We start from the raw sequence: 24,736 nt of genomic DNA on the forward strand, positions 1-24,736 counted from the left end.
TCCTTTTTCTGTTTTTTGGTACAGTGTGTGGAGATACATGTTTGGTAGAATTCATCTGTGAACCCATCTGGTCTTGGATCTTTATTTGTTGGTAGTTTTTTGATTATCGCTTTTGCATGTTGTTTCTAGTACTTAGTCTGTTCAGACTTTGTTTTTTCCTGATTCAGTTTCAGAAAATCATGTCTCTAGCAATTTATCCATTTATTCTAGGTTGTCCAATTTGTTAGCATCTGATTTTTCATAATATTCTCTGACAGTCCTTTGTATTTCTGTGGTGTCAGTTTTTACTTTGCTTTCATTTCTGATTTTATATGGGTCCTCTTGTTTTTTCTTGAAAATGTGTGAGTAAAGGTTTATCAATTTCATTCACCATTTCAGAGATCCAGCTTTTAGTTTCCTCGATCTTTTCTTTTTTTTTAGTGTCTATTTCATTTCTTTCTGCTTTGATTTTCATTATTTCCTTCCTCTACTTACCTTGGGTTTTGTTCTTTTTCTAGCTCCTTTAGGTATAAGGTTAGATTGTTTATTGAAGATTTTTCTTGAGTTAGTCTGGTATCAATAATAAATTTCCCTCTTAAAACAAACAGCTGCTTTTGCTGTGTCCCAAAGATGATTTTTTTATTTCAAATTTATTTTGACATCCCCAGAGATTTTAGACAGTTGTATTTGCATTTTTATTGTCCCCATGTATTTTTTTAAAGTCCTTATCTGTTGACACATTCATTGCATAGCAGCATTTTAGCCTCCACATATTTGTGTGTTTCCTAGTTTTTTTCCTGTGATTGATTTCTAGTTTCATACTGTTATAGTTGGAAAAGTTGAATGAGGATTTCCGTGGTCTTAAATTTATTGAGACTTATTTTGTTCCTTAATGTGTTAGGTCCCAGAGAATGCTCCATGTACACTTGAAAAGAATGTGTAATCTGCTCTTTTTGGATAGAATATTCTATATGTATTATGTCCATCTAATCTAATGTGTCATTCAAAGACAGTTTCCTTGTTGACCTGCCTGGATGATCTATCCATTGATATAAGTGGTGTGTTAATGTTCCTTTCTGTTATTGTATTACTGTCAGTTTCTCTCTTTGGTTATATTTATGTATTTACATGCTCCTGTGTTGGGTGCATCGATATTTACATTTCTTTTATCTTCTTGTTGGATTGGTTCCTTTCTGTTACAGTCCTTGTTTTTTTAAAGTCTGTTTTGTCTGATTGATGTACTGCTACTTGGCTTTTCTTTTTGCTTCCATTTTGCCTATGTTTTTCCATCCCTTCACTTTTAATCTGTATGCGTCTAGGTCTGAAGTAAGTCTCTTATACGCAGCACATAGATGAGTCTTTTTTTTTTAAGATTTTATTTATATATTTGAAAGAGAGCGAGAGAGAGCAGCAGCAGATGGAGAAGGAGAAGCAGACTCCCCACTGAGCAGGGAGCCGGATGTGGGACTCAGTGTCGGGGCCCTGGGATCAAGACCTAGGTGGAAGGCAGATCCTTAACCAACTGAGCCACCCAGGCACCCTGAGTCTTATTTTTTAAATTAATTCCAGCATCCTATGTTTTTTGAGTGGAACATTTAAACCATTTACATTTAAAGTAATTATTGATAGCTGTGTATTTATTGCCACTTTGTTGATTGTTTTCTGGTTGTTTTTGTAGTTTTCTTGCTTTCTTTGTGATTGATGATTTTCTATGGTGTTATGTTTGGCTTTCTGTTGTTACTTTTTTTCACACATTTAAGTTTGCCTTTTTATTTTTAAAAATTTTTTTTAAAGTAATCTTTATGCCCAGTTTGGGGCTCAAACTCAAAATCCTGAGATCGAAGGTTGCATCCTCCACTGACAAGCCAACCGATAGCCCCTATTTTTAAAAAATTTCTTATTTCTTTTCATTTATTTGAGTTAATGCAATGTTACATTGGTTTCAGATGTACAACATAGTGATTCAGCAACTCTGTAAGTTATGCTCTGCCCATCACAAGTGTAGCTACCATCTGTCACCATGCAACACTGTTACAGTACCACTGATTATATTCTGTGTACTGTATTTTTTCGCCTTTATTTTACCTATTACACGTGTTGGGTTTATGGTTACCATGAGCTTCATATATAACATTCTAAGTACAAAGCAGTGTATATTAGATGACGGTCATTTAAGCTTGAACACATTCTAAAAGAACTTTTTTTTCACACCCCCTCCATGGTTTATGTATATGTTGCCATGTTTTATTTCTTTTTTTTTTTTTTAAAGATTTTATTTATTTATTTGACAGAGATCACAAGTAGGCAGAGAGGCAGGCGGGGGTTGGGAGGATGGAGAGGCAAGCTTCCCGCCAAGCAGAGAGCCCCATGTGGGGCTCGATCCCAGGATCCCGGGACCACGACCCGAGCCAAAGGCAAAAGTTTTAACCCACTGAGCCACCCAGGCGCCCCTGTCTTTTTAATGGTAATTTCCTTACATCTAATTGTGGCTTTTATTTCCACTTAAAGTAGTCCCTTTAGCATTTCTCGTAAGGCCAGTTTAGTGATGATGAATTCCTTGATGTTTTGTTTGTGAACTCTCTCTCTTCTTCAATTCTGAATGATAATCTTGCTGGGTATTCTTGATTGTAGGTTTTTTCCCTGTCAGCACGGTGAATGTATCATGCCACACTCTTTTGGCCTGCAAAGTTTCTGCCAAAAAATCAGCCAGTAGTCTTATGTGGTTGTTCTTGTAGGTAACTTTTTGTTTCTTTTACAATTTTCTCTTTAACCTCTGACATTTTAATTTTGTGGTGTGGACCTTCTTGAGTTCATTTTGTTAAGGGGTTCTGTGTGCTTCCTGAATCTGGATGTCTGTTTTCTTCCTTAGGGAAGTTTTCAGTTATTTCTTCAAATTTCTGCCCCTTTATTCTCTTTCTGGGACCCTTATAATATGAATGTTCACTTGATATTATCTGACAGATCCCTTAACTTATCCTCATTTTGAAAAATTATTATTGCTGGTCAGCCTGGATGCTATCCATTAATCCATCTTCCAGATCATTGATCTGTTCTTCTGCATCCATTAATCAACGGTTGAGTCCCTCTAATGTATTTTTTATTTCAGTTGTTGTACTCTTCAGCTCTGGTTCTTTGTATTTTCCAGCTCTTTGTTGAAGTTTTTAGAGTTTTTTTATTCTTCAGTCCAGGAAGCATTTTTAAGATCATTAAAGTCTTTGTCAGGCATATTGTTTATTTCCATTTCATTAAGTTCTTTTTTTGAGATTTTGTCTATTTTGATTTGGAGCATATTCCCTTGTTTCCCCATTTTTGCATGACTTCGTATTTGTTTCCATAAATTAGCCAGTAACTGCTACTTAACCCAAATTTGAAGGAATGGTCTTGGTTTGTAGTTGTCCTGTGTGTATAGATAGTATATGCCTGGTGAGTTTTGTTGATGGACTACAGCTGTGGCTGGCATGGGCTGGAGGTTGCAGGGGCTCTGGAGTGGGGTTGCCTTGGTGGGATGGTTGGAATTTAAGTGGGTGTGGGCTGGAGCATTCCTGAGTCTCTATGCATAGGGCGCCCTGGCAGGGTGGCTGAAACTAAAGTGGGTGTAAATTGGGTTATTCTTGCATGCACAGAAGGTGCCCTGGTGAGAGCAGGTAGAGCTATGGTGGGTTGTTGGCTGGGGAGGTCCCCAGGTGCTTTGTCCAGTGGACGACCTGGCAGGTCAGCTGTAGCTGTAAGGGTGTAGGCTGGGGCATTCATAGGGCTCTCTGCATAGATGGTGCCCTGGAAGGACAGCTGAAGTGAGTTCAAGCCAGGTTGTCCTGGCAGGGCAGCTAAGGGTTTCCCTAGAAAGCTGTCTGAAGCCAAAGTGGTACAGGCCTGGAGCTCTCCTTGTGGGACAGCTGGGGTTGGTGTGGGTTGGGGGCCCAGGACTCACTGAGGTGGTAGGCTGGTTAGGACACCTGAACCCTGCTCCCATCTATGCTGTCAGGGTGATGAGGGAACGTAAACTGTGGCACTCACTGGACCCTTCCACCCAGAGACCATTGCAGCAGCTCCCTTGCCAGTTAGCAGGGTTCAGTGGCTAGTTCCTTTATATTCTGGTTGCTCTTTTAAGCCATGGCTTTTATTTTCTGTGGCCCACAATAGACATATCTGTTCCTGGTACCTCATTAAACTATTCTCTGCACTGTAGCCTGCAGCATCAGAGGTGTGGTCACCCTTTGTTACCACATCTCAATCTCTCTTACTGTTCTCTGGGTGGTCTGTCTTGTACAGAAGCTGTTCAGTCAGCCCTCAGTTGTTTTTCAGGAGGAATTGCCTATAAATAGATTTGGTGTGCCGGTGGAGGAGAGTTCAGGATCTTCCTGTGTCACCATCTTGTACTAGAACACTCCCTAGTTCATTGTTCTTTTTAAACTTAACAGGCTAATATATATAGCTAGGACTACAGGAGGGCAATAGTAGGCCCCAAAATGGATTAAGTAAGCTGTGAATAGCATTTTCTAGATTTAAAAATAACAAAAGTTTTAAAGCAAAGGTAAATAAAAGGAAAAGTGCTGTGTGGATGTACATATCTTACACTGCTATATTATAGGCATGTTAAATTATTAAGAAGTGAAGGAAAGTTTAAATTCTGAGTGGTATAATGCTATTATAAGAAAAGGCTACTCACTGATTGGGAAGAGAAATTTAATGCAAAGGAGAGATTATGGTCAGTCATTTCTGATCTAGATAATGGCTAACCATTCAGACACTAATTTAGCAGTGTTTTGGTGCTGTATTTTAACTTTTTTCATCCTGTGTTGTGTCTGAAAAGTTGGACTAACCAGTTCCCTCAAAGTTTTGATGTCTTGGGGGAAGGTCAATGTAATTTTAACTGCAGCTAGAGAAACTTGTATGAGCGTTGATTATATATGTGTGTATGTATGTGTGTATATATATATATATAAAATAAAACAAAGTACTAGAATCAATAATTAGGAATCTGACCAGGACATTCTGTTTCTAAATCAGAGTACAGAGGAAGTCATAGTTTTCAAAATATTGCTTAATGAGCACAAACCGAGTAAATACAAAAAACAGACTGGTTTTCTTACAAATCTGTCGTGTCTGGCACACACTCTGGTTCATAGAGCATACCCAAGGCCTTCTGGTGACCAGCTTATTTCCTTTAGATCACTGCAAATTCAATAATGTCTTACAGAGACTATAACTTAGTTCGGTGACAGACTTAAGGAATAGCCTAGTTCTGATGCAGAATGAAATAGTTAGGGTGGCTGTTGTTGATGACTCATTTTAAACCACTTCGACTAGCCTGTGCTTGCTCTAATTTCTAAATCCCAGTTGCCGGTCTCATTATAGCATGTGAAAGGAAGAATGTCACAGCATACTGCAGAGATCTAATCAAGATCCTGAAGCAGGCAGAGGACCTGAATGAAAAGCTCACACCACTGAAACTGATTGATTCTTGGATGGGAAAGGGTGCAGCAAAATTGAGAGTGGCAGGTGTTGTTCCTCCGAAACTTCCTCGTGAAGACCTGGAGAAAATTATTGCACACCTTCTTCTACAGCAGTATCTTAAGTATATACAAATCCATTTCTTGTCCTTTGGTGTTGTCTTTATGATTGTTTCTCATAACTGCAACGGAATAAGTAGTTTTCCGGTTGTTTCATGTAAAACTTTTAAATGCCATATAAAATTTACTTAATAAAATCCAACTTTAACTGATCACTGCCAAGTAAAAAAAATGCAGTTTATAGAAAGTATTTGTTTTGTGCAAGTTTCATTCCCTATCAGTGTATTAAAATTATTCCATTTATGGTTTTTTTTAATAAATTTGTTTTTTTTAATAATTTCTGAAAACCTTTCTGATTTTTGGCCTTTATCTTCCACAGAGAAGACTACAGTTTTACAGCATATGCTACCATTTCATATTTGAAAATAGGACCTAAAGCTAATCTTCTGAACAATGAGGCACATGTCATAACCATGCAAGTAAAGAAGCCCACAGAGAGCTGTTTCAGGGTAACTGCCTGTTAATTTCTACATACTGAAAAAAACACAACAGAGCTTAAGGGATACTCTTCTGGGTCCAGTGGAACACAAGAAGAGAGAAGCAGTTTTCTTCTTAGAATCTGAGCATGGAAGAGAGAAAACATACCTTTGCTTTCTGTAGAGCTATTAATAATTTAAACTAGTCTACCTTTTAATATAGACTAGACTTTCCAACCTTTTAGAATGTGAAAAATCCATTTTAGTGTTGTCTGATTTGCGATATACTCTACCCTGGTTGATCAACACTGGTTGAGAAGTCGGCCTGTGCAGCAGAGGTCGAGAACCAATGACTCTCACATATTAAATAACTCTCAAGCCTGCAAAAGCCTGCCACGTACCACTGTGCCTCTGACAGCATATCCCTTCAGGATAGGGCTCATATGAAGGACCAGTGAATGGGTTTATTAATCTGGAAAGAAAATGGAACAGCTGAGTTTTGACCAGAGTGTTTTGCTTTGTTTTTATTTGTAGATGGAATCACCTCAAACTTGTCATTCTTTTGAAGGAGCTGATAAAAGAAGGGAAGAAAAAAATTCAAGTAGCTTCCAGAAGTCTGCAAACATGCTTCAGCAGTCTAAGCATACGGGGACTAAGAAAAGAAAAATTGATGATGCATGAATGTTTCTAAATTTTCCAAGAAAACGGTTTATGCATGCATACAACATTATTTTGTAGTTAAAAGTTTAAGACAATTTTATTAATATTTTATACATATGGAACTTACATCCAAAGTATTGAAGACTTGAAAATTCAAGATCATGAATTATGTAAATTTACAGTATGGAGAAAAATAGTTTTAATGCAAAATATTTAAGAAGTGAGTTGGGGGAAATTGGAGGGGAGCACGAACCATGAGAGACTGTGGACTCTGAGAAACAAACTGAGGGTTTTGGAGGGGAAGAGAGTGGGGAGTTGGGAGGGCCTGGTGGTAGGTATTAAGGAGGGCACGTGTTGCATGGAGCACTGGGTGTGGTGCATAAACAATGAATTTTGGAACACTGAAAAAAAAAACTAAATTAAAAAAATAAAATCAGATTCCCCCTCTCAAAAAAAGAATGAGTTCACATATCTTAAATCCTTTATCCCTTGACATACCTTCTGATAACAGTGTTATATGGAATATTTTATATAGGCCTATCACAGAAAGGGAGTGATTTCAGCTCCTAACAGCTGTAGAATCCAAATGTAAAAGGAATAATTTATCAATACAAATGATATTAGCAAGGAAGCTATTGCTATATCTCTTAAGTAAAACAAAACAACAAGCCTCTTGAAACTATATAACCCTTTCTGTCATAACTAAAGAATGAGGCGGGCATATCAGACCAAGATGTTGGCTAAGTACGTAATAACCTAGCTAAATCTGCTCCAAGGCTAAATCAGAAGTAACTTATATCCTTACATATAAAGTAGTCAATTTTGTGTTGGAAAAAGTAACTGTAAATTATGTGATCTTTGCAGTTTTATTTATATTTTAATACTTTCCCACTGAAATCATTATCACTTTTGTATTCTTCATTAAATCAGTGCATTTACCTTATTGAGACTTCGTGTGTTGTATGGAACTTCATTTTCATGAAAAAAATGCATTTTAAGAATTACATAATCTTCTAAATCAATATTCAGATCTAGCAGATCTTCTCCATATGGTGAAAGATCCATATGATTTAAAATTAAGTTTTCATGTTTCTCCTAAATCAGTTTCACCAACTAAGACAGCTCCCATAATTTGTCCAATTGCTTGACGACTTTGCTGAATTCTTGTCCTTTGGTACATCCAGCATTAATTCATGATCTGAACCTAACCTCTGTGGGTTTTATTTTCCCAGCAATATGACCTGTATACAGAGATGATAAAGTTATTCTAGTGAGTACCAAAAAAAGAATGTTATGCAGTTACTTTGTGTTATTCTAGAATGGCCAGTACAAAAAAATCTATTCACAAAATTTTACAGCTACAAGTGTCAGTGGAGAGAATCACAATGAAAACATCTGAATGACATTGCATTTATTGTACAGATGACACTACCACACAATCTCTATGATCATTAGAAGTACCTAGTGAATTAAAGATGTAGGATCTGGACTACATTGGCCTAGAGTCATGACTTAAAGATATAATAAGGAACTGAGTTAGAACTTTCACAAGCAAATTAATCTCCTAAAACCTTATGTATGTGTGTTACTCATCAGTAAATTATGAAGAAAAGACTTGCCTCAAAGTAATGTAAAGAGGAGTAAATAATATGCATGGCAAAGCACCTGGTTCATTCTTGAGTACAATAGCTGTGAGTTCCCCTCAGAAGGCAAGAATGAATCTCAAGTTAAGTGCAGAAATGCACCAACAGGGAACAAATCTGAAAGAGATTTTTTTCCCCCTTTAATTATAAAATAGTATAGCAGGAAGGTAGGTAATGATTAGGAATTAAGGCCAGCAATAATAGCAGGCTTGATTTATAAGAACTAGGAAATGGGTGATATTTTCTAAAATGATGAAAGCCATGTAAAATCTTATCAATGAGAAAATCAATTAGTTACAAGACTAACAAGCAGAAAAAGGCACTGATTTGCTTTTTTAGAATCTTACCTTATAGTTAAAAAATTTTGCTACATGAGCAAACAGTTCAAAGCTGAAGTCCATTGTCAATAGATTCTTGTAAACTAGCTGCAGCCATGCACTTCACTGCATACCATCCCATCTCTCTAGCCTGGGTCCACAGCCTCATCTGAAAGAAAAAAATGCGAGAAAATTTGATGCCTTACAAAATTCCTTAAAGGGCTTCAATGCTGGCAGCCCTTGAGATTGGCTACATCTTGTGAGAGGACTAGTTGATTGTCTCTGCCATAGAAGCAGTCACCTATCCACACTAACCAAACCGATTTTGGTATCTGATAATTCTTTCCAAATTACTGCCTTTAAAATTAAAGGAGGATACCAACTCTATATGTTTCAATAAACTCGCCATTAAAAATAATTAACATATTTCAGGCTACACTAAGGTAAGAATACTACGTATTTTTTTTATAAGTCAGATTTTTTTTTTAAAAGATTTTATTTATTTATTTGACAGATCACAAGTAGGCAGAGAGAGAGAGGAGGAAGCAGGCTCCTCGCTGAGCAGAGAGCCTGATGCGGGGCTCAATCCCAGGACCGTGGGATCATGACCTGAGCCGAAGGCAGAGGCTTAACGCACTAAGTCACCCAGGTGCCCCAAGAATACTACTTATTAACCAGTCTTTTCTTCAGAGTAAGTTCGTCATCAGCATAAGTAGAGATGACAAAGTATCATTGAAAAATTCATTCCTTTTCCTAATCCTTAGTTTTTTATGCTACATAGCTAAGGCCTCCCATGCAGTTAAACCTCAATGGTCAGGCCGATCAATGTAATACGTGATGTCCAGCCTCAGGAAATCTTATCTGATTTCAGCAACTGATGCTGGAAATTCTTTTTTTAAACTATTTTTTAAAAATTTTATTTGAGGGGCGCCTGGGTGGCTCAGTGGCTTAAGCCTCTGTCTTCAGCTCCGGTCATGATCTCAGGGTCTTGGGATCGAGCCCCACATTGGGCTCTCCGCTCAACGGAAGCCTGCTTCCTGCTTTCTCTCCACCTGCCTCTCTGCCTACTTCTGATTTCTCTCTGTCAAATAAATAAATAAAGTCTTTAAAAAAAATACTTTAAAAAAAATTTTTACTTGAGAGAGAAGGTGCACAAGCAGGGGGAGTGGCAGGCAGAGGGAGAAGGAGAAGCAGGCTCCCCACTGACCAGGGAGCCAAAGTGGGGCTTGATCCCAGAACCCTGGAATCATGAATTCAGGCAGATGCTTAACCAACTGAGCCACCCAAGCGTCCCTAGGAATTCGTTTTAAATTCTTACCTTACAACATTACTAATTTCTCCTCTACTTTTATTGTATTTCTACAAAGCTTTGGGGATCCCTGATAGAACACTTGCCTTGGGAGCCAAGAGATTCAAATACCAACTCTTGTACATATTTAAATTTTTATTTTTAGTTAATTAACTGAGACTTTATTTCTTCACCTGAAACATGAATGTACACCATCTATTCCATGGCTACAGAGAGAATTAAAAAAGCTAACCTACACCTTTGTGTAACTATGTCCTTTGTGTGCAAAAATACCACCACAATCATGGATGTGATTTTCAAGCATTTCTGGTAGAAGTGATATTTTTTTGAGAGACAGAAAGAGTGCAAACAGGGAGGGGCTGAGGGAGAGAATCCTAAGCAGGTTCAACGCCCAGCGCAGAGCCGGACATGGAGCCAGATCCCCCAACCCTGAGATCATGACCTGAGCTGTGAAACAAGCGTCAGATGCTTAACTGACTTAGCCAGTCAGGTGCCCCGATAATTTTGTTAATTTTAAGTCAGTCTCCTGTGTATAAACAAGATCAGTTTGATGAAGTGAAAGGGAGTCTGTGGGAAGGGAGCAGAGCAAACAGCCCAACACTAGAGAACAGCTCACCGGGGCGGCCAGCAGTATTACACTGCTACACCATTACTGTCTACAGCCTCAGAGTCCCTCCAGTTTGGGTCTTGGATCATATAAAACTAATTAGTGTACTTATTTATTGCTTCTACAAATTAAGACACAGGTCTATCAGATTCACTCAAAACAAGAAACACCTGTTTATTTTTGGATGTTGCCTATAGAAGAATCTGACCTCTATTAAAGATATAATTTATCCTACAAGGTTTAAAATGTTAAAAAAAAAAAAAAAAAAGAAACAAAATCCACAAATTCCCAATTTCTAATTGAGGGTTGATGACAGACCACAGAATTGACAGAGAATGACTAAGGGGGAAAATTGAAAACAAGCCAGCACTTTAGAAACAGGCTGAAAGCACCCTTCCTATTACTATTATCTCTGCTGTTTGTCACACAGTGTTGAAAGTGCCTCTCAGACTATATCTAGCCTTTCTGCTACTTCACACTCCACAGTTAATCTGAAGGAGTAAAATCTACCTGTGGATCTGGTCTTTCACTGAGTGTTGCCTGGTTCTTTTATCTGTAACGTCTACGTGTTTCTCTACTCCTCCTAAGACCACCTCCCCTAAGGCTGCAGTCTGAGTATCTTCCTTGAGGATTTCTGCTCCATTCCGAGGAGGCAGGCAGCACTGTGAGGGCAGCAGGACGTGGACATCCAATTGGACGGAATTGTTCAGCTGAGGAAGACTGTTCACTACAGGGAAGTTTTTCAGTCATAATTCCCTCAAGGATGGAACTGAGGTCATCAGGATCCCACAGGGTCATCATCTACATGGTTTATATTTCAGTATGTTGCTTATTTTTTTTTTAATTTATTTATTTGACAGACAGAGATCACAAGCAAGGAGAGAGGCAGGCAGAGAGAGAGGAAGGGAAGCAGGCTCCCTGCTGAGCAGAGAGCCCTATGTGGGGCTCGATCCCATGACCCTGAGATCACGACCTGAGCTGAAAGCAGAGGCTTTAACCCACTGAGCCACCCAGGCACCCCAGTATGTTGCTTATTCATCTAAAAGTGTGCCATCCAGTTTGGTAGCCACTAGACACATGCAGCTATTTAAAGTTAAATGTAAATAAAGTTATATTCAGTTCCTCAGTCACATTCAGCATATTTTAAGGGCTCAACAGAAACATGAAGCTACCTGACTGGACACTGCAAACATACAGAATATTTCTGTCATCACAGAGTTCCACTGGACGGTGCTAAGTGTTTGAAGATATGACATCCCAGAGTTTTCCATCCCTATATAATAACTTACCAAAAGGGAAACATTCTTTTTTTTAAATGTCACAAAAAACTCTAGGACAGCTTCCTTCTTAAGTGGGAAGACCAGAGATTTGGATTTGCTGGTAGCGACTCCTTTACCGTCAGATGGAATCTGATAAATCGGATACCATGATGTGATGGTGGATGACGGCTTACCTGCTGCCACACCGGGCTGGCAGCCAGGATGCAGTGCAGATGTCATCCGCGGCGCAGACATCAGAGAGATGTGTGTGCATGGAAGCATCCACTTTCAGGCCACTGTCTTCTCCCAGAGCAAACTAAACAATGTTCCTGATAAGCATTTGTGGGAAGAAAAACGAAAGATGCCCTTTTTGGTCTAAAGTAAAAGAGCATGTCAAATTTTTACACCTCAGTATGCTGATCTTCAGTGAGAGCAAAAAAACACCTGCAAAGTTTAGACAACTCAGATGAATTTCCAGGGAATCAAAATCCTACTCGGACTGTCCAACTGAAAAATTCTTAAGACTTTCAACATCGAGAACACTCAATAACCATATGACTACCCCACTTGTAATTACAATATTCCTCAGTTTTCTGAGCTTCAAATGCTAAAAGACAGAAAATACAAGATAGTTTCTCTAAAAGAATCATTTCTAAGATTTCATAGGTGTCCGTCTCATCAACCTTTAGACAAATGAACTGTGCATTATGTCCCATTTATGAGGACACTGATGCTGGGATGTTTACTACTTAAGGGGTTTAGGCAATATGAAATACTGCAAATGAAACATGACTGTAAACTAAACTGTTTTCAGTTTTTTTTTAAATTTTATAAGATTTTATTTATTTATTTGACAAAGAGAGACACAGCGAGAGAGGGAACACAAGCAGGGGAAATGGGAGAGGGAGAAGCAGGCATCCCGCCGAGCAGGGGGCCTGATGCAGGGCTTGATCCCAGGTTCCTGGGGTCATGACCTGAGCTGAAGGCAGACACTTAATGACTGAGCCACCCAGGGGCCCATTTTCAGCTTTCTTAGAAGTTATAGTTTTACACTAAGACAATAAACTGTTAAAAATAATCATAGCAAGACAAAAAATTTCACCTTACGTTGTTGCCATAAAGAAAAGGGTCTATATTTGGTGTTAATTCCTGCAGCACTGACAATGAAATCACAGCCGTTTTTCTTTTCATTAGTCAATTCCACATATATATACCACTTAAAAAAAAAAAGCACACACACAGAACAAAAACAAACAAAAAAACCCTTTATTCTCAAATTTAATCACCAGTTGTTGGTAGAATTATGTGATAAATGCCTAGAACAAAGAAAGAAGGCAGGACAGGACTTTAAAACAACACTCGTTGAGGGGCTCAGTTAACAGAGCATGCGACTCTTGATCTCCTTGTGAGCTCTAGCCCCGGGTTGGATGTAGAGTTTACTTAAAAAAACAAAACCAAAGCAAAACAAAAAACCCTGACAGACTGGACTCTGGGAAACAAACTGAAGGTTACAGAAAGGGGGGTGGGGAGGGATGGGGTAGCTGGGTGATGGGTATTGAGGGCACGTGCTGTGATGCGCACTGGGTATTAATATGCAACTAATGAATCATTGAACACTACATCAAAAACTAATGATGTACTATATGTTCGCTAATAGAATGTTAAAAAAATCCTTAATTTTTATAAGACACCTTTGCTAAAATAATTATGATACAATCAACATTATTATCTCCTTGTTTTTAGTAGGATTACAAAATTATAGCATTTTTTATGTTCTGTTAGCCACTATATAGTACATAGTTTTTGATGTAATGTTCAATGATTCATTAGATAAGTATAACACCCAGTGTCATCACAGCACGTGCCTTCCTCAACTCCCATCACCCTGTTACCCCCTAAATTATGGCATTCTAAACATTTTTCCTTTAAATTTAGACATACAACTTCTAACAAAGTAAATTTGAATTGATAATCACTTTGTAAATTATTTTTTTAAAGGTACTAATACATCATACTTCCCAGACAGTTTATCTAACAAGATTACTCACTTTTCAATGCTTTCCCCTTAAATTAACACTACGTTTGCCCATGGAAAAATTCAAAGAATTCAAAAACAGTGGAGTATCTCATACACCAGTTTGGCTGAGTGTATTTCTTCAAATGGTAGTAGTTCTCATAGGAAGTGTGGAGTAGGGATTAGATCTGTTTCTTAATCCCAAATTTATAGATTTTCTCTGTTTGATTTGGGGGAAGTCACTTTACTTCTGAGAGCATAAAGGTTTTTTTAGTTTATATTTGTTTTGATCTGTAAGATACTTTGATTGCTCATAAAGTTGTGGTTACAGCACCATAAACCCCATGTAAAATTATTAGGAAACTTGGGGACTAAGTAATGAAAATGAAATGACTTACGTTATTAAGTAATGGTTTCATCTTTAATTTTTATGTTTAAATTTTGTATGGAAATCTAAAGTTGTTCTTTAATATAGGAAGAATAAGTTTTCTTCCTTCTAAATTAGTGGTTATTGTATTTTTTTCTTATTACATTACTTACCTTTATCAGTTGTGACTGACTGATTAGAATGGTCTCTGGGAAAAGGCAAGGAATTTTTCTTAGAAATTCTAAATTCTTCCTGAAGGTAGATTTTCTTTACTTTCACACACAGTTTCAATGTGTACCTTATGAGAAAACTAAAAGAAAATATTGGTCACCATAACACATCCCCCCCTAAATTACAATACATTAGATATACAATTCAATAATACAAACATACAATATGCAAATATACAATAAAAATATTTCTTACAATATAAATGGAAACACACTAGTGCCTCAAAATAAGCCTCTCAATTTCTGTGCATGAAAGGAATGAGCAGAAATCCATTCAGAACTTAAGAGGACAAGTGGTTGCATTGGTGGGTAACATCAAGGGCATACTTTTTAGTATAAACCTCATTTATAATTTCAAATATAGTTTTTAAAAATTGCAACTGCTAGAGACTATAAAAGCCTCCTGTGGGGCACCTGGGTGGCTCAGTGGGTTAAAGCCTCTGCCTTCGGCTCAGGTCATGATCCCAGGGTCCTGGGATCGAGCCCCACATCGGTTCTCTGCTCAGCAGGGAGCCTGGTTCCCTTCCTCTCTCTCTGCCTCTCTGCCTACTTGTGATCTCTGTCTAATAAATAAATACAGTCTTTAAAAAAAATGTATCTTAAAAAATAAATAAATAAAATAGAAGCCTTCTGAGGGTAGGTCCATGCCAAATTACTGTTATATCCGAGAACCTTAGTAAAGTGCCAAGTACATAGCAGATAAGGTTTACTGAACCAAACTGAAGTACTCAGGTTAAAAATACTATTAATCTTTGGATCTGAAGATGCAGGAAGAAATGATTTTGTATAATTTCTATCACAAAAATTAGATATGCCATGAAGCCAGCTCCCCTTCAAACTACCCAAGGCTGTAAAGAAATCATACACAGTGATGAGGACTCCATATAATGCTTCTTATAGTATTTAAATATCACAGCCTTTTAAATATTTAAAAACAAATATCTAATCAATAAAATGAGTAAAAGCAAGTCATCTGCTTTCCAATTATGGTGTTAAATATGTATTTTATTTAGGATGCATCTAATAACCTTTGACATATTATAATGCATGTGAAGTGACCTTTGAGAAAAGATTAATTTAAAACAGGACAGTTATATTCACTGTGGTCCAGGTCTGGAAGTCTCTCTGCCTGGGGCACTAAAAAGAAGGGCACAAATCAGTTTTAGATGAATGATATATTCACTCACTTAACTTTGGTAAGGAATTGGGCCAAGTGCCCTTGGTCCGCTCTGTCTTAGCACTTTGAGTAAAGTGACCTCACAGTTGTTTGACTTATTTGTGACCAGTCTTTAATGAATGGTTTAAGAATTTAAAATTCCTTCTTAGATTTAACTAGTATATGAGCACATAGCTCTTTTGTACCTTTAGGATTCAAGCCTTCATGCCAATCGTGTCTCAAGGCACTGCCCATATTGCCAGCACCAGCTTTGGTTTGTGTTTCCTTTTTCCTTCCTGAAGAGATAAATTCAATTCTAAATTCAAATGACCTAAAAACTGCCAGGCAGCGAGTACTTGTGTTCCCAAGGTTTTAGGCAATGTTATGATTCTCATATGTTTATACAGCAGGACTAAACTAAGTTATGTGTTTTGATCATCTTATTCATTACTTTAACATTTTCTGATATAGAGTTATAAAATGGACCTTTCAATCAAGTGTTTAGTGTATATACAATGTTTTTGATTGTTATATACATGGTTAATCTGAAAGGCGCAATCTATCCAATAAAGGGTTGATATCCAAAATATATACTCATATAACTCAGTAACCAAAAAACCAAATACACAAAAAAACCCCACAAAAACACCAACCAAAATAAAAATGGGCAGAGGACCTGACTGACATTTTCCCAAAGACATATAGCTGGTAACAGACATATGAAAAGACGCTTAACATCACTAATCATCAGAGAAGTGCAAATCAAATCCACAATGAGGTATTACCTTAACACCAGTCAGAATGTCAAGAATCAAAAAGACAAGAAATAACAGTGTTGGTAAGAGTGTAGAGAAATAAAATCCCTTGTGCACTGTTGGTGAAAATATAAATTGGTATAGCCACTGTGAAAAACAGTATGGAGATTCTTCAAAAAATTATTAGAATTACCATATTACCAATGAATGACTCCACTAAGGAGTATTTTACCCAAAGGGGGAAAAACCCATTGGAGGAGGGGCAAGATGGTGGAGAAGTAGGAGACCCTCTTTCAACTGGTCCCCTAAAGTGAGCTAAATATCTACCAGAACACTCTGAACACTCATGAAATCAGTCTGAGATGTAAGATTATACACATCTGGATTTCTACAGGGGCAAAGACATCAGTGGAGAGGTAACTGATAATCTGAGGATAAACAGAAGGGGAAGGAAGACTGATAATCTGAGGATACGCTCAGACTGATAATCTGAGGATAAACAGAAGGGGAAGGGAGCCACCAGAAGCGACCCATTGGAAAGTAACACCCAATACAAAAAAAGTGCCCTGTGATTGGGGACCAGCATTAACTTGGAGACTAGTTAAAAGCACTCAAAGAGAGCAAAAGATGTTTAGGGGCAAGTGGAGGAACTGGGTAGTCACGGGCATGGGCCCAAGCCCACAGACCCAGGACAGTCACCTCCAGAGACCACCCAACACAGAAAGAGTCTGGTAGGAGTGTCCCAGTCTGTGTTCCCTGAGCCCACAGCTTTCTGCTGCTTGCACCACTGCTGGGACTGGGGGCACTCCTGCCTAAGCCTGAGAGAACCTGGCATGAAAACTGGTTGGGATCCTTTGGCCCCACAGTCTTTCATGACCTGTGCAGCCTGCGGGGTCTGAGTGCACCCAGCCCATGCCTGAGAGAACCCTGCGCGGACTCCAGTTAGGATCCCTTGGCCCACAGATTTCCATGAACTCCGATTCCACCTGTTGCAAGTGCACCGGGCATGGTGTGGATTCCAGACAACAGTCCCAGACTGTAGTCACCTGGGTTCCAGCTCTCCGGGACAAATATTGCTTGGTGTCTTAGTGGCACAGGGGTGCAGACACAAGTGAGGGCCTTGGGCGACCACTGGGATGGTACCTGGGGGTGCCCACGGCCTGTGGGAAGCTGTGGTGTTCAGTGGAGTTTGCAGAGAGGAGTCTGTGTGTTCTGGACCACCCAGAGGGGAGCAGTCTGAGACTTCTCTCTGAGGCGGAGGTCTGGGTGCAGATTTTGCTCTGACCCTCCGAAAAACTGCAAAAAGCCGCCAAAGAGCAAAAACCTCCAGAGAGCAATAGCCTGAAAAACCGATTTCCACAGAGCCAAGCCCCTTGACAGGGGGCAGGGCAACTCAGCCCAAGCAGGACTGACTGAAAAACAACATGGCAGGCCCCTCCCCCAGAAGACAATCCAAAAGAAGAAGAGGACAGCCATCTCAGGGTCCCCATAAAACTGTAAAACCCCAACATCAGGGAAAAACAATATATTAAGCTCCCAGTATTGCCCCAAAACCTATATATTTCAGAGATACAACTTTTCCTTTTTTATTTTTTTAATTCGTTCTCATGATTCTTGTTCTTTGAATTTTTTAACCTATTTACCATTACAACTAGAGGTTTAATACAACATTTTCCATAATAACTTTTTAACTTGAACTTTTTTCACTCATATACCTATGTTTCTTTTTCTTTTTTTTTTAATATATATAGATATAAGCTTCAAGGTCACTGTTTTCCCCTATTCAATACTGTCCATACATATAAACCAGTATTAATTTCCCTGCATCTCTGGAAAGCTGAGTCCCTTAACAAAGATAATAGGATTCACCCGGAAGAATGGAAATAACCTTCCTCTCCCACATTGAGGGTTTATAACCATCTTCCCATCTTATTCTTCTGTTAGTGTTTCTGTGTATTTGTTTTTGTTTTTGTACTATATAAATCTTATTCTTGGGGTTCATTTTGGCTGGGTTTTTTTTTTTTAAGATTTTATTTATTCATTTGACAGACAGAGATCACAAGTAGGCAGAGAGGCAGGCAGAGAGAGAGGAGGAAGCAGGCTCCCTGTTGAGCAGAGAGCCCGATGCGGGACTCGATCCCAGGACCCTGGGATCATGACCTGAGCCGAAGGCAGAGGCTTTAACCCACTGAGCCACCCAGGCGCCCCTGGCTGGGCTTTTCTTTCTTTTTTTTTCTCTTGTTTTTTACTTATGTTGGTCTTTTTAGTTTGTTCATTTTTGTTTATGTACCTTATAAATCTTACTTTTGGGGCTCATTTTGGCTGGGTTTTTGCTTTTTCTCTCTTTGGTGGTGACTTCCGATTAATCTGAAACATTCCAAGGTGCACCTTGCCTAGATCGTGGGTGATATATTCAGCTATACATCCCCTCAACTACTCTCACCAAAATGATGAGGAGTAGGAACACCCAATAGAGGAATAATTCAGAGTCTGTGCTCTCTTCCACAGAACTTTTGGATATAGATATAAACAGTATGTCAGAAAGGGAATTGAGGGTAACAATTATCCAGGCAATGGCTAGGTTGGAGAAGACCATTAGTGGCGACATAGAAATTCTAAGGGTGAAAGTGAGGGCTGATCTGGCAGAAGGATAAAAATGGTATCAGTGAGGTCCAATCTAATCTAAATACTCTAACAGCTAGGGTAACTGAGGCAGAAGATTGAATTAGTGGTCTAGAAGATAAACTGACAGAAAAGGAGGATTGGGAGGAGGCCTGGAACAAACAGCTTAGAAGCCATGAAAACAGAATTAGGGAAATAAATGACGCCATGAAACATTCAAATATCAGAATTATTGGGATCCCCAAGGGAGTGGAGAAAGAGAGAAGACTAGAAGATATAGCTGAATGAATTCTGGATGAAAATTTCCCTAGTCTGGGGAATAGTGTTTGTGTCCTAGAGGCAGAAAGGACACCCCCTAAGGTCAACTAATCTAGAAGACATCCAGACACTTAATTCTGAAATTCACAAATCATAATTTTACACAAGAGGTCCCAAGAGCAGCTATGGGGAAGAGATTCCTTAGGTACAGAAGAAGGACCGTGAGAATAATGTCAGACCTGTCCACAGAAACCTGGCAAGCCATTCAGAGCACTAAATGAGAAGAACATGCAGCCAGGAATACTTTATCCAATAAGGCTGACATTCAAAATGGATAGAGAGATAAAAACCTTCCAAGACCAGCAAGGTTTAAAAGAATATGTGACCACCAAGCTGATACTATAAGAAATACTAAGGGGGGTTCTATAAAAGAAAAAGAACCCAAGAGTGATACAGAACAGAAATTTACAGAGACAATCTATAGAAACAAGGACTTCACAGGCAACATGATGTCAATAAAAACTTATCTTTCAATAATCACTCTCAATGTGAATGGCCTAAATGCTTCCCAGAAATGGCAAGGGTTGCAGACTGGATAAAATGACAGGACCCATCCATATACTGTTTACAAGAGACATATTTGGAACCTAAAGAGACATCCAGACTGAAAGTGAAGGGGTGGAGAACCATCTTTCATGCCAATGGGCCTCAAAAGAAAGCTGGGGTAGCAATTCTCATATCAGATAAATTAGATTTTAAACTAAAGACTGTAGTCAGAGATACAAAAGGACACTACATCATTCTTAAAGGGCCTACCCATCAAGAAGATCTAACAACTGTAAATATTAATGTCCCCAATATGGGAGCAGCCAACTACATAAGACAACTGTTAATCAAGATAAAGAGTCATATTGATATGAATACATTAATAGTAGGGAATCTTAAGACACCACTCTCAGTAATAGACAGATCATCTAAGCAGAAAATCAATAAAGAAACAAGAGCATTGAATGACACATTGGACCAGATGGACCTCATAAATATATACGGAACGTTCCACCCTAAAACAATAGAATACTCATTCTTCTCGAGTGCACATGGAACTTTCTCTAGAAGAGACCACATACTGGGTCACAAATCAGGACTCAACTGATACCAAAAGATTAAGATTATTCATTGGATATTCTCAGATCACAATGCTTTGAAACTGGAACTCAACCACAAGAAAAAGTTCAGAAGGAATTCAAACACCTGGAAGCTAAAGACCACCTTGCTTAAGAATGCTTGGATCAACCAGGAAATCAAAGAAGAACTTAAACAATTCATGGAAACCAATGAGAGTGAAGACACTTCGGTCCAAAATCAATGCGATACAGCAAAGGTGGTCCTAAGTGGGAAATACATAGCCATCCAAGCCTCCCTCAAAAAAAAAAAAGGGAAAAATCCAGAATACACCAGCTCTCTTTAAACATTAAAGAACTGGAGAATCAACAACAAATTAAGCCAACCCCACACACAAGAAGAGAAATAATCAAGATTAGAGCAGAGATCAATGAGATAGAAACTAGAGATACAGTAGAATGCAACAATGAAATAGAAGCTGGTTTTCTGAAAGAATCAATAAGATCGATAAAACATTGGCCAAACCAATCCAAAAGAAAAGAGAGAAGACCCAAATTAATAACATTATGAATGAAAAGGGAGAGATCATGACCAACACCAAGGAAATAGAAACAATCATCAGAAATTATTATCAACAGTTATACGCCAATAAGTTAAGCAACCTAGATGAAATGGATGCATTCCTGGAAAACTATCACTTCCAAAACTGAATCAGGAAGAAATTGACAACCTGAATTGATCAATATCTAGTAATGAAATTGAAGCAGTGATCAAAAACTTCCTGAAAACCAAGAGCCCAGGACCTGACGGATTCCCTGGGGGAATTCTACCAAACTTTCAAAGAAGAAATAATACCTATTCTCCTGAAGCTGTTTCAAAAAACTGAAGCAGAAGGAAAATTTCCAGACTCTTTTTATGAAGCCAGCATTACCCTGATCCCCAAACCAGGTAAAGTCCCCACCAAAAAGGAGAATTTCAGACCAATATCCCTGATGAATATGGATGCTAAGATTCTCAACAAGATCCTAGCTAATAGGATCCAACACTACATTAAAAAGATTATTCACAATGACCAGGTGGGATTTATCCCTGGGTTTCAAGCATGTTTCAACATTCAGAAATCAATCAATGTGGTAGAACAAATCAATAAGAGAAGAGAGAAGAACCACACAGTCCTCTCAATTGATGCAGAAAAAACATTTGACAAGTTACAGCATCAATTCCTGATTAAAATGCTTCAAAGTATAGGGATAGAGGGAACATTCCTCAACTTCATCTATCTATGAAAAACCCACAATGAATATCATCTTCAATAGAGAAAAGCTGACAGCCTTCCCTTTGAGATCAGGAACACGACAAGGATGTCCACTCTCACCACTCTTGTTCAACATAATATTAGAAGTCCTAGCAACAGCAGTCAGACAACAAAGAGAAATAAAAGGTATTCAGATTGGTACTGAAGAAGTCAAACTCTCTCTCTTCACAGATGACTTGATACTTTATATGGAAAACTCAAGATTCCACCCCCAAACTACTGGAACTCATTCAGCAATTCAATAATATGGCAGGACACAAAATCAGTGTACAGAAGTCAGTTGCTTTCTTATACAATAACAATGAAAATACAGAAAGGGGAAATTAGAGAATCGATTCCATTGACTATAGCACCAAGAAGGATAAGATACCTGAAATCTAACCAAAAGGTAAAGGATCTGTACTCGAGGAACTACGCAACACTCTTGAAGGAAACTGAAGAAGACACAAAAAGATGGAAGACAATTCCATACTTATGGATGGGAAGAATAAACATTGTTAAAATGTCTATACTGCCCAGAGCAATCTATACTTTCAATGTTATTCTGATCAAAATTCCACTGGCATTTTTCAAAGAGCTGGAGCAAACAATCCTAAAATTTGTATGGAATCAGAAGAGACTCCGAATTGCTAAGGAAATGTTGAAAAAGAAAAACAAAACTGGGGGCATCACGTTGATTTCAAGCTTTACTCCAAAGCTGTGATCACCAAGACAGCATGGTACTGGCACAAAAACAGACACATAGACCAGTGGAATAGAGTAGAAAGCCCAGATATGGACCCTCAACTTTATGGTGAACTAATCTTCAACGAAGCAGGAAAAATTATCCAGTGGAAGAAAGACAGTCTCTTCAATAAGTGGTGCTGTGAAAATTGGACAGCTATATGTAGAAGAATGAAACTTGACCATTCTCTTACACCATACACAAAGATAAACTCAAAATGGATAAAAGACCTCAATGTGAGGCAGGAATCCATCAGAATTCTAGAGGAGAACATAGGCAGTAACCTCTTCGACTTTGGCCACAGCAACTTCTTTCAAGATATGTCTCCAAAGGCAAGGGAAACAAAAGCAAAAATGAACTTTTGGGACTTCATTAAGATCAAAAGCTCAAAAGCTTCTACACAGCAAAGGAAACAGTCAACAAAACAAAGAGGCAACCCACAGAATGGGAGAAGATATTCTCAAATGACAATACAACAAAGGGCTTATATCCAAGATCTATAAAGAACTCCTCAAACTCAACACACACAAAACAGATAATCATGTGAAAAACTGGGCAAAAGACATGAACAGACACTTATCCAATGAAGACATACAAATGGCTATCAGACACATGAAAAAATGTTCATCATCATTAGCCATCAGGGAGATTCCAATCAAAACCACATTGAGATACCACCTTACACCAGTTAGAATGGCCAAAATTAACAAGACAGTAAACAACAAGTGTTGGAGAGGATGTGGAGAAAGGGGAACCCTCTTACACGGTTGGTGGGAATGCAAGTTGGTACAGCCACTTTGGAAAACAGTGTGGAGATTCCTTAAGAAACTAAAAAATAGAGCTACCTTATGACCTTGCAATTGCACTACTGAGTATTTACCCCAAAGATACAGATGTAGTGAAAAGAAGGGTCCTCTGTATCCCAATGTTCATAGCAGCAATGGCCACAGTCGCCAAACTGTGGAAAGAACCAAGATGCCCTTCAGCAGATGAATGGATAAGGAAGATATGGTCCATATAAACTATGGAATATTATGCTTCCATCAGAAAGGATGAATACCCAACTTTTGTATCAACATGGATAGGACTGGAAGAGATTATGCTGAGTGAAATAAGTCAAGCAGAGAGAGTCATTTATCATATGGTTTCACTTATTTGTGAAGCATAAGGAATAACACAGTGGACATGGGGAGATGGAGAGAAGGGAGTTGAGGTAAATTGGAGGGGGAGATGAGCCATGAGAGACTGTGGACTCTGAGAAACAATCTCAGGATTTTGGAGGGGAGAGGGATGGTAGGTTGGCTGAGCCTGGTGGTGGGTATTATAGAGGGTATGTATTGCATAGGGTACTGGGTGTGGTGCATAAACAATGAATTCTGGAACATTGAAAAGAAATTAAAGATAATTAAAATTAAAAAATAACTTCTTGTGAAAAATTCGTAGGGGGTTAAAATTGAGTGTATTGTTCTTAAGATATTTATTTATTTATTTATTTAGAGAGCCAGTAGGGAGGAGGAATAGAGGGAGAGGGAGAAGCAAACTCCCTACTGAGCAGGGAGCCCAACATGGGACTTGATCCCAGGACCTTGGATCAGGACCTGAGCCAAAGGTGATGCTCAACCGAGCCACCCAGGTGCCCACAAGTCAGTGTTTAATACAATCTCACAGAACAGGGCAGATTCTCCAGGCCCCTGGAAGCTGACAACCCAGATGGCACAGGGTGTGCAGAGAGCACAGTATGGCCAGTGAGGAGACTGCCTGCTGAAGTTAGTTGGCTTTGTGTCCTGGAACTCAGAGAGGGAGGAGACATAAGGAATTGTTTTGCTTTTGAGCTACTGAGCTAGGTGGCTTGTTTCTTTTCTTCTTGCCCATCACACTGTCATACCTATGGACATAAAAAAGGTAGTGAATATTTATTTGGTTATTTTGGTGATGTTTACTGGATGTCAGATTTCAAAAAATGGCCTTCTTGCCTCCTCTCCCATCTCAGTCATGGACCCTGGGTTGGCTGCTGCCCTCATTTCTCCAGTGTTTTTTTACAGAACAGCCTATTTCTCTCCTTCTTGCAGGTGGTTATGAAGGCCCTGCCCCTTTCTCCCTCATCCTTTCTGTTCACAGCACCCCTGTTGGCCTAGTGGGTAAAGGGAAGGCGTGGACTGTACATTCTTGGCCATCAGTACTGCTGAATGGATGATGCAGAATGAGGAAAAAGGGGGCCTAAGGGATTCTAACCTTGGGCCTAAGAGTTTTAGACTAGAGACCAATATTTGTATTTTAAACTCAGGTGATACATAAAGAATGGGTCTGTAATTGCAACAAGCCCCTCTAGTCCGTGAATTATGTGTCATAACTCAAGCACTGCACCCAACCTGCCTGTGAATTATTGGACAATACCGTCATGCCCTGTTGTGTT

At 38.8% G+C, this 24,736-nt stretch overlaps 1 protein-coding gene and 1 pseudogene across 3 annotated transcripts in view; one reads left to right on the forward strand and one right to left on the reverse strand.

Moving 5' to 3' along the window:
• RECQL (RecQ like helicase) overlaps positions 1–7,573 on the forward strand; it is a 64,805-nt gene extending 57,232 nt beyond the window's left edge. For both annotated transcript variants that reach the window (XM_080809954.1, XM_080809955.1), the window contains 3 exons: positions 5,335–5,554; positions 5,869–5,998; positions 6,500–7,573. In XM_080809954.1, the coding sequence (XP_080666080.1) occupies positions 5,335–5,554; positions 5,869–5,998; positions 6,500–6,646 (497 nt within the window). In that variant the 3' untranslated portion in view covers positions 6,647–7,573. The remainder of the gene's footprint in view (positions 1–5,334; positions 5,555–5,868; positions 5,999–6,499) is intronic.
• Positions 7,547–24,723, reverse strand: LOC308347086 (pyridine nucleotide-disulfide oxidoreductase domain-containing protein 1-like; annotated as a pseudogene). The gene is made up of 7 exons: positions 24,693–24,723; positions 15,723–15,823; positions 14,315–14,451; positions 12,868–12,981; positions 11,955–12,076; positions 8,616–8,754; positions 7,547–7,866 (listed from the first exon to the last, which is right to left on the reverse strand). The product of its transcript is annotated as a pyridine nucleotide-disulfide oxidoreductase domain-containing protein 1-like (transcript).
• Positions 24,724–24,736: the final 13 nt, after the last annotated feature.

The sequence above is a fragment of the Martes martes genome (assembly GCF_963455335.1).
Source record: "Martes martes genome assembly, chromosome: 8".
In the NCBI taxonomy this organism is placed as follows: domain Eukaryota; kingdom Metazoa; phylum Chordata; class Mammalia; order Carnivora; family Mustelidae; genus Martes; species Martes martes.